We start from the raw sequence: 10791 nt of genomic DNA on the forward strand, positions 1-10791 counted from the left end.
TGTCCTCCTCCAACCCCAGAAAGGGAGAAGGCAGCTGCAGGGAGCCCCTGCCAGTGGCTTACATCCAGCACTCTCCGGCCAGGTCTCTGATTGGAGCTGCGTTATCACCCTAGAGCAGGTGGTTGGGCTTAGCCCTGACTCAGCCCCTCCTTCCTGCAGTGGCTTCTCCCTAGGGAACAGGGAAGCACAGAGAATTTATTTTGCCTTAGACTCCTGTGCTCAGTGACTCTTTGGCGACCCCATGGACTATAGCCCACCAGCCTCCTCTATCCATGGAATTTTCTAGGCAAAAATGCTGGAGTGGGTTGCCATTTAGATCATTTGTTTAGGGATACATTATATATGGAGCGAAACTGCAGAAAAACAGGTTTTTAATCATAATATTGGAGGTGTGGTGGAGAGAAATGAGGTCAGAAAGACATAAGGAGGATTCAGAAATACTGATTATGTTTTATTTCCTAATCATATAATTCTGCTATTCTTTACACTGTGCATATATATTAGATACAGACAATATGAGAAATATTTCACAGTTTAAAAAATCCCACCTCTCTGGACCCCTGTGAGAGTTTCAGCTTCTGGCAGGTACTGATGAGATGGAAGCCCCTAAAGACAAAAGCATTTACTCCAGGCCTCTGAATGTCCCTCAGTTCCAGCAGGCCCTATGCTGAACTTTCCAATGCGCCGGGACAGCCAGCTGCATCCAGCTTGGGCCCTTTGCAGGCTTCTTGGACCCTGGCAGCTTGCTCCTGCACAGACTGCCACAGGGCCCGAATGTTGCCCTGGCCAAAGCCAGTGGCCCCCTGTCTCTGGATCAGCTCCAGGAAGAAAGTGTCCTCCGCAAACAGGGACTTGGTGAAGACCTGAAGCAGAAACTCGCCTCTGTCACCATCTAGCAAGACTCCCTGTTGGGCCAGCAGGTTAGGCTCCTGCCCTGCAGCCAGAATCTGCTCCTCCTTGCCTGGCTGCTGGTAGTAGGCCTTAGGAGGAGTCAGAAGCTGACCCCCAGCCCCTGCCACCCCTTCAATGGCTTCCTTGATACTGGGTGTGTACAGCCCCACGTGCTGCAATCCAGGTCCCCTGTTCCGGGCCAGAAACTGCTCCACCTGGTCCTGTCCGCTGGTGGCCCTTGGCAGGGACTCTGCCAGCACAAGGGTGGGGACAGTGCAGCCAATAGGGCCCTGCAGGGCGGTGAGCCTTAGCCCGCCAAGCCCAGACCCTGCTGCCACCTCCAGGCCCAGCTCTGGATCCTCACCTGGGCTCAGTGGCAGGTGGTGAAAGCCTAGACAGTCGTGGAACCAGTGCATCAGTTTTGGGGAGCTGCTGGGGTTGCAGGCCAAGGTCAGGTGATCCACGTGGCTGAACCAGCCAGGGCCGGGTGCGGAGGGCACAGGACTAAAGCCAGGCAGGAAGGGCCCACTGAAGCCAGTGCGCTCTAGCAGAGTCAGGCTGAGGTTGCCTGCCGGCGAGCTGACCACGGCATAGGTGGCAGCGCCCTGCTCATCTCGCACGCTGACAGGGGGTACCGGCACGCTGCAGCCCAGCGCCGCCAGCGCCCGGGCGGCAGCACCCGCGTCGGTCACGTCGAAGCACAGGTTTGTGGCGCTGGGTATCCCATGATGCGGGTCCAGGCCATACAGCGGCTCTCTGGGGCCCGCGCCCTCATTCACCAAAAAGACAGCGTCGCCGCTGTGCAGAGCCAGTTGCCTCCAGCCGTCTGCTTCCCTCACTGCCAAAGGCTGAAAGCCAAAGAGGCGCTGCAGATCCCGGGCGAGGGGTAGCCCTGCCGGCACGTGGAAGGCAATATGACACAGACGGCGCACGGGCGCGGCCATAGCGGTCTGGATGGCGACCCTGGCCTGTCCTGCCCCTGGGGATGCTCACTTGTCGTTCAGGACTCTGAGACGCTCAGTCTTGTCGTCGGAAGCCGGTGGAGTCCAATTTTGCCCGCAAAGCACCTTCCTCGATCTTTTTCTGGCAGAGGACGCAGACGGACCCCCTTGGAGGCTTCCAGTTCGTGCTGCCGAGCTACCGCAAACTGGAGCTGCCTGGGGACCACCAAGTCTGAGCTGCAGCTTTTGAGAACCACGTGGAGGCACGGCAGGGAAGGGGCGGGAGAAGGGGCGGAGGCAGTGACTGCAGCTGCCTTGCTCCACCTTCTGCTCAGCCTGTGTCGCAGACAGTAACCCGGGGACACAGGACTGCTCCCTCCCACGGTCTCTGGCTGGGCCTCACCCTTGAGCACTGACCTTCCCATGGCCTCTGTCTGGGCCACACACGCTTGGGCACTGATTTTCCCTTCCCCCAACTCTCGAGATCACAATAGCTGCCTTCACTAGATTCCAGGCATTGGGCTCCCATTCATGTCCCAACCTCAGAGCAAAGGGAATCAGCTCCAGCTGGGGGAAAAGCCCGGATTTTCTCCCTACAAGCACGGGATTTCTTAGCAATTTTCCTGCTTTAGCTTAAAATATTTGGAGAATTTTGCTTTTAAGTCTTAATGTTCCTAAAACTTAAAATGCTTTAAGTTACAAATTTTCACTCTTTCTCCAAAGTAGTGCAGAGAAATTTATGTTATAGGAAGATAGACCATTTATATAGCTCCTAATGTAGCCACGAGTTCCAGGAAACAAACTCACTCAGAAGGACAATGCCGATAGTGGAGTGCAGTTTATTACACCGGCAGCCCCAAGGCAGAGTCTCCTCTTAGCCAAGGACCCCGACCAGCATATGTGAAAATCTTTTATACCCCATGTATGTGTCTGAACCCACCACTCCAAATTCCTTGAAACTTACATAAACCAAGGAAAATACAATCCCAATAATCCCATCATTCACGTGCTATGTGCTCACATGGTCAAACAGTAAAACAATTAGCCAATAATCAAGAAACCCGAGGTTACACTCCGATTGATACAGAAAAATTCATGGCCTGGATGGAGGAAGGGGTGATTAGTGTATGTTTTCTCTTAGGCAAAGAGTAACCTAGATACGATCTTCAAGCTTCCCTGTCTGGAGGGGGTCTTATCCTTCTGTTGTTGTTTTCATAGGCACTAAACAGAGTTCAGAGTCCATTGGAAAGGTGGCTGAGCATGATCAGCATGACCAGGCCTAAGATGGAGTCCAGGCCGTATGAATTCCTTCTTCACTACACGCATCTATCTTTTGGGAAATCTCTCAGTTGCACCTATTTTTTCAACCCCACTTCTCCCTTAATATGGTTTACCCTCCTTGTCCTAAACAAGATTTAGAGGGAAAAACAAAAAACAGTGGCTCAGGATCTGAAAGGAATAGCTGCATGGGTGTCCTTTCTCACCCTCCTGACTCTATTGAAAGAAAAGTGAAAGTCACTCAGTTGTGTCCAACTCTTTGAGATCCCATGGAATAGTCCATAGAATTCTCCAGGCCAGAATATTGGAGCGGGTAGCTGTTGCCTTCTCCAGGGGATCTTCCCAACCCAGGGATCGAACCCAGGTCTCCCAAATTGCAGGTGGATTCTTTACCAGCTGAACCACCAGGAAAGCCTTAGGATTGAACAAGCCCTCCCTGCTGTTTGCAGTTTCTTGATTGGATACTGGGCCAGAGAAGCTTAGTGGGGGCACTTCTGTTCTTGTCATTCAGAACAGTGTGAGATCCCTGGGTTGAGGAAATTAGGACTCTTTTGGAACTTCACTGGTAGCTCTTGAAGGGATTGGAAGGGCATTCCAAGAAGGGCAAATGGCATAAGCAAAAGCTCAGTGAGGAGTGTGAGACAAGCCCTCAGAGGACCCATGGAGCATAAGGTTGGGGAGATAGTGGGACGGATGCTATGGTCTGAGGCATTGTAAAAGAGACTCCTTTATCAGGCAGCCTGGTGTGACAACTTATTATTGAGTTTCATTGGCAAGAGGAAGAAGGATGCAACAAGGAGACAGGGCTTAGCAAAAGGCCTGGCTGAGTGTTCAGGCCTACAGTCAGTAAGTCGGTACCTGGAAGCAGGTCATTAGTGGTGAAAGGCACTTTGTGCTACTCCACACACCAGTGATTTTGAGAACATGGGCTCCAGAAGCCATTAAGACCTGGTATTAAAATTCACCTCCAATTCTGACTAGCACCTGTATAACTTTGGGCAAGTTGCTTAACCTCTCTGAGCCTTAGTTTCTTCATCTGTAAAAATAGGAATAATAATAGTACCTAGTTCATGGGATTGTTATGATTAAAAGAAATAGTATATGGTATAATATATGGATGAAGCACAAGCTGGAATCAAGATTGCCGGGATAAATATTAATAACCTCAGATATGCAGATGACACCACTCTTACACCAGAAAGTGAAGAACTAAAGAGCCTCTTGATGAAAGTGAAAGTGAAGAGGGAAAAAGTTGGCTTAAAGCTCAACATTCGGAAAACTAAGATCATGGCATCCAGTCCCATTACTTCATGGCAGATAGATGGGGAAACAGTGGCTGACTATTTTTCTGGGCTCCAAAATCACTGCAGGTGGTGATTGCAGCCATGAAATTAAAAGATGCTTACTCCTTGAAAGTTATGACCAACCTAGACAGCATATTAAAAAGCGGAGACATTACTTTACCAACAAAGGTCCATCTAGTCAAGGCTATGGTTTTTCTAGTGGTCGTGTATGGATGTAAGAGTTGGACCATAGAGAAAGCTGAGTGCTAAAGAACTGATGCTTTTGAACTTCAGTGTTGGAGAAGACTCTTGAGAGTCCCTTGGACTGCAAGGAGATCCAACCTGTCCATCCTAAAGGAGATCAGTCCTGGGTGTTCATTGGAAGGACTGATGTTGAAGCTCAAACTCCAATACTTTGGCAACCTGATGCAAAGAGCTGACTCATTGGATAGACCCTGATGCTGGGAAAGATTGAGGGCAGGAGAAGAGAACGACAGAGGAAGAGATGGTTGGATGGCATCACCGACTCAATGGACATGGGTTTGGGTGGATTCTGGGAGTTGGTGATGGATAGGGTGGCCTGGCGTGCTGCGGTTCATGGGGTCACAAAGAGTCGGAAACGATGAGCGACTGAACTGACTGACTGACTGGGGCTACTGATGCTGACGGTGGAGACCTGAGCAAACCGGCCTGTAGTACGCGAGGGCGCGTGGTCCGAGAGGTGAGGTGGTGGCGCCTAACACATCTGCCGTCTACAACGACAAGGTCAGAAGAGGTCGAGGTGGGGGGTGTGGAGGGCCAAGAGATCGAATTCGTGGAGCGCTCAGTCTAGGAAGCCGGCTACCCGAGGTGCCCTCTGCCTCAGAGGAAATTCGGTTCCTCAGCAGCTTCCAGCTCTTTCCCCCACCGCTTCTCCTCCCACTTTTCGCCTCTTTCCACACGAGAGCTCTCACCGTTCAAGCCCCTCCCACCCCTTCTCCCTCCTCCTCCCCCCCTCTTCCCCCCTCCTCCTCCCCTCTCCTCCCCCACCCCCCACGCCCTTCCTTGATCGCGCCCGACTCCGCCCTTCCTGGAGCCGGCTTCTCCCAAGCTCCGGACTTACTCGCTTCCTCAGAAACGCGCTCTGGGAAGGTTCCGCCTTTCAGGCGCCTCTTCCGGGCTCCCACCCTTTCAAGGAGGCTCCCTGTGTAGCTCCCTCCTTTCTGGCTTTGCCCTCGCCCTTCTTCCACATGATTCCGTTCTCCTAGAGTCCTTGACTTTTTATAAGGAGTGACCTGGAAGACCTTAAAGAAGGTGACTTTGTGCGTGTGTGTGTGTGTGTGGTAAAATACACATAATATTTACCATGTTCCATTTTTAAGGTACAGTTCAATGGCATTGAGTACATTCGTGTTGTGCGCCCGGCACCTCTTCCAAGTACAGAACCCTTTTCCCACAGCTGAAGCGCTACCCATTAGATAATTCTCCACTCGCCCCTCCCCCCAGCCGCTGGCAACCGTTATTCTATTTTAATGTCTCTGTTATAATTTTGACTACTCTGGGTACCTCATGTAAATGAAGTTGGGCAGTGTGTTTGGTTTATTTCATTTAGCATGATGCCTGTAAGTTTCATCCATGTTGTAAAATGTCAGAATTCGGAGTTGGTGACTTTTTAATTAATTCTTGAAGGAAGTGTGGGGGCAAGAGGAACAAACGGAAAGGTTCAGAGGCAGGAATGGGGCTAGTGTTCTGGAGCAAAGGACCAGTGAAGCTGGAAGAAGATAGGGAGGAGGGGTAATAGTGGCTTTTGCCTGTTAGGACTTTGGCTTTTACTCTGAGTAAGATGGGCTTCCGTGGTGGCTCAGATGGTAAAGAATCTGCTTGCAGTGTGGGAGACACAGGTTCGATCCCTGGGTAGGGAAGATGCCCTGGAGAAGGGAATGGCTACCCACTCTAGCATTCTTGCCCAGAGAATCCCATGAACAGAGAGGAGCCTGGCGGGCTACAGGCCCTGGGGTCTCAAGAGAGTCTGACAGGACTGAGTGACTAACACTCACGTTAAAAAAAAAAAAAAAAACCACTTTCACTTTCTAACAAGATAGGAAGCCATTGGAGGTTTTAAGATGAAGGCTGACATATCAGACTGCATTTTCATTGAACCTAGCTGGCTGCTGAGTTGATAACAGGTTGGAGGGGGTGCCAGGGCAGATTGGGGAGGCCAGAAGAAACTGTTGCTTCTAACATTGTCTGGAGGTCTAGGGAAGGCTTCCAGGGGAAGTTGAGACCAGATTTTTAAGTAGGAATTGACAAGGTGAGGGGTAACTTTATGTGTTGGAGATTGGGAGTGAAATAAATGCTCCAGGTGGAGGACACAGCTTATACAAAGGCCTGGGAGGTGAGAGCGAGTGTAGTTGATTGACAGTTGTTAGTACAGTTGACCCTTGAACAACATGAGTTTGAACTTACATGCAGGTCCACTCATATGTGGGGTTTTTTTCAGTAAATACATACTGTTGTTCAGTCCCTAAATTGTGTCCAACTCTATACAACCCCATAGACTGTAAAACACGTCTTCCCTGTCCTTCATCATCTCCCAGAGTATGCTCAAACTCATGAGTCAGTGATGCCATCTAACCATCTCATCCTGTGTGCTCTTCTCCTCCTGCCTTCAATCTTTCCTAGCTTCAGGGTCTTTTCCAATGAGTCAGTTCTTAACATCAAGTGGCCACAGTATTGGAGCTTCAGCATCAGTCCTTCCAATGAGTATTCAGGGTTGATTTAATCTAGGATTGACTGGTTTTATTTCCTTGCTGTCCAAGGGACTCTCAGGAGTCTTCTCCAACACCACAGTTCAAAAGCATCAGTTCTTCGATGCTCAGTCTTCTTTATGGTCCATACATGACTACTGGAAAAATCATAGCTTTGAGTATATGAACCTTTGTCAGCAAAGTGATGTCTCTGCTTTTTAATATGCTTTCTAGATTTGTCATAGCTTTCATACAAGGAGCAAGCGTCTTTTAATTTCATGGCTGTAGTCACTGTCCGCCATGATTTTGGAGCCCAGGAAAGTAATATCTGCCACTGTTTTCATTTTTCCCCCATCTGTTTGCCATGAAGTGATGGGATCAGATGCCATGATCTTAGTTTTTTGAATGCTGAATTTTAAACCACCTTTTGCACTTTTCTCTTTCACCTTCATCAAGAGGCTCTTTAGTTCCTCTTCACTTTCTGCCTTTAGGGTGATATCATCTGCATATCTGAGGGTGATCTTGATTTCAGTGTGTGAGTCATCCAGCCCAGAATTTCCTATGATGTACTCTGCATATAAGTTAAATAAGCAGGGTGACAAGATACAGTCTTGACATACCCTTTTCCCAATTTGGAACCAGTCTGTTCCATGTCCAGTTCTAACTGTTGCTTCTTGTCATGCATACAGGTTTCTCAGGAGGCAGGTAAGGTGGCCTGTCTGATATTCCCATCTCTTTAAGAATTTCCCACAGTCTGTTGTGATCCACTCAGTCAAAGGTTTTAGCATAGTCAGTGAAGCAGAATTAGATGTTTTCTGGAATTCTCTCGCTTTTTCCATGATCCAACGGATGTTGGCAATTTGATCTCTGGTTTCTCTGCCTTTTCTAAATTCAGCTTGTACATCTGGACGTTCTCGATTCACGGTACTGTTGAAACCTAGCTTGAAGGATTTCAAGCATTACCTTGCTAGCATGTGAAATGAGCACAATTGTGCAGTTTAAACATTCTTTGGCATTGCCTTTCTTTGGGATTGGAATGAAAACTGACCTTTTCCAGTCCTGTGGCCACTGCTGAGTTTTCCAAATTTGCTGGCATATAGAGTGCAGCACTTTAACAGCATCATTGTTTAGGATTTGAAACAGCTCAACTGGAATTCCATCACCTCCACTAGCTTTGTTCATAGTAATGCTTCCTAAGGCCCACTTGACTTCACACTCCAGGATACCTGGCTCTAGGTGAGTGATTATTACACCATCATGGTTATATGAGTCAGTAAGACCTTTTTGGGTAAAGGTCTTCTGTGTATTCTTGCCACCTCTTTTTAATCTCTTCTGCTTCTGTTAGGTCCTTACCATTTCTTTCCTTTATTGTGCCTGTCTTTGCCTGAAATGTTTCCTTGGTATAATTTTCTTGAAGAGTTTTCTAGTCTTTCCCATTCTTTTGTTTTCCTCTATTTCTTTGCATTGTTTACTTAAGAAGACTTTATCTCTCCTTGCTATTCTTTGGAATTCTGCATTCAGTTGAGTATATCTTTTGCTTTCTTCTTTGCTTTCCCTTTCTCTTCTCAGCTATTTGTAAGGCCTCCTCAGACAATCATTTTGCCTTCTTGCATTTCTTTTTCTTTGTGATGGTTTTGGCATCATACATAAATACATCATAGTACATCATCCATGGTCTGTTGAATCTGAGGATGTGGAACAGCAGATATGGGGGGCTGACTATAAAGTTATATGCATATTTTACAGGGATTTCCAACTGTGCAGAGATTGTCACCCCAACCCTATCTGTTCCTTCACCACCTGTGTTGTTCATGCATGCATGCTGTCGGTTCAGCTGTGTCCGACTCTGTGTGACCCTATGGACTGTAGCCCGCCAGGCTCCTCTGTCCATGGGATTCTCCAGGCAAGAATACTAGATTGGGTTGCCATGCCCGACCCAGGGATCTGCCCGACCCAGGGATTGAACCCGTGACTCTTATGTCTCCTGAATTGTCAGGCAGCTTCTTTACTACTAGTGCCTCCTGGGAAGCCCTGTGTTGTTCAGGGGTCAACTAATTAAACCCCTAGATTGGGAGCTTCCTGGGAGGGTAGGAGTGGCAGAATGTGTTTTCATTTCCATAGCCCTAGGGCCAGGCTCTGAAGACCTGCTGGACTAACCAGGGCACTGGATCCCACCAACACTCACATCATCAGTGATACTGATGTGATACTGGCAATCCATTCCCGCATTCTTGCTTTGAGAATCCCATGGACAGAGGAGCCTGGTGGGCTACAGTCCATAGGGTCACACAGAGTTGGACACTATTGAGGCTACTTAACATGCATGCATGAACAACACAGGTGGTGAAGAAAAGGATAGAGTTGGGGTGACAATCCCTGCACAGTTGGAAATCCCTGTAAAATCAGTGAACTTGCTTTACTGATTTTCCTCTCTCTCCTATATATCTTTACTCTTTCCCTCTTAAGAGATCAATAGTTCTCTCTCATCTAGAATCTTCCATTCTGTAGTCAGATGTGTCATCTATTTTGCCACTGCACCCCACCCCCGCCAACTGCTCTGTCTCTCATCTTAAAAAAAAGAAAAGAACCCAAATGTTTCTTTCTCTTCTATCCTGCTGACTTCTACAACTGTTTTTGTATAATTCTCCTCCCTTTCACAGTCAAACTTGTAAAAATAAGTTTTCTGAAAGTAAAGTTGACTTACAATATTGTGCTAGTTTCAGGTGTATAGCAGGGTGATTCAGTTATATATATATATATATTTTTTTTTTCAGATTATTTTCCTTCTCCTCCCATCCCCTTCCCCTTTGGTAACCATAAGTTTGTTTTCTATGTCTGTGAGTCTGTTTCTGTTTTATATTTTTCAAGATTCCACATATAAGTGATATATAATATCTGTCTTTCTCTTCTAACTTATTTCACCTTGTGTGATATTCTCTAGGTTCATGAATGTTGCTGCAAATGGCAATATTTCATTCGTTTCATGGCTGACTCATATTCCATTGTGTATATATACATATATATATACACATCACATTAACAAATTTATTTGGGTACAAAGGGTCTTAGTTGTGGAATGCAAGACCTTCCTTGCATCATGAGGGATCTTTTGTTGAGGTACATGAACTCTCTAGCTGTGGCACACAGGCTCCAGAGCATGCAGGCTCAGTGCTTGCACTGCCCAGGCTTAGTTGCTTTGTGGCATGTGGTATTTTTGGTTCCCCAACCAGGTACTGAACCCATGTCTCCTGCATGGCAGGGCAGATTTTTAACCCCTGACCACCAGAGAAGTCCCCTAGATTACTGTTTTTTTATTTAACATTATTTCATGGAACTGACATATGCAAAGTAAAAAAAATGAGAACAAAAAATGATTTTCCAAGTACTTTTTTCTTTCTAGTATTTCATTTATTTAATAAATATTTGTTATACTCATACTATGTATGAGGAACTTTACTATCTGCTAAGAACACACACACACACACACAGTTGACATTGCCCCTACTTTTAATCTAATTATGGATAATGAATGTTTGTAATAAGAACAAAACCTTCTGTAACACACATTAACTCATTAAGCAAAAATACTATAATTTTGTCCACTGTAGATGAGGAGACTGAGGCAAAGAGTTAAATAATTTGCCAAGTCAGCGAATCAGACAGCTGGTAAAT

General features: G+C 47.1%; 1 protein-coding gene across 1 annotated transcript; it reads right to left on the bottom strand.

Moving 5' to 3' along the window:
• Window positions 1-428: 428 nt before the first annotated feature.
• HPDL (4-hydroxyphenylpyruvate dioxygenase like) lies at window positions 429-2531 on the bottom strand. The gene has a single exon (XM_040231329.1). It carries the CDS (start codon window positions 1833-1835, stop codon window positions 663-665), a length of 1173 nt encoding a protein of 390 aa, XP_040087263.1. The 5' UTR covers window positions 1836-2531; the 3' UTR covers window positions 429-662.
• Between the last annotated feature and the right edge of the window lie 8260 nt (window positions 2532-10791).

This window comes from Oryx dammah, unplaced genomic scaffold (genome assembly GCF_014754425.2).
Source record: "Oryx dammah isolate SB20612 unplaced genomic scaffold, SCBI_Odam_1.1 HiC_scaffold_28, whole genome shotgun sequence".
Taxonomy (NCBI): Eukaryota; Metazoa; Chordata; class Mammalia; order Artiodactyla; family Bovidae; genus Oryx; species Oryx dammah.

What these genes read in the sequence shown, in the direction of transcription:
- HPDL (XM_040231329.1), bottom strand. Translation starts at nt 1,835, where the DNA reads ATGGCCGCGCCCGTGCGCCGTCTGTGTCATATTGCCTTCCACGTGCCG.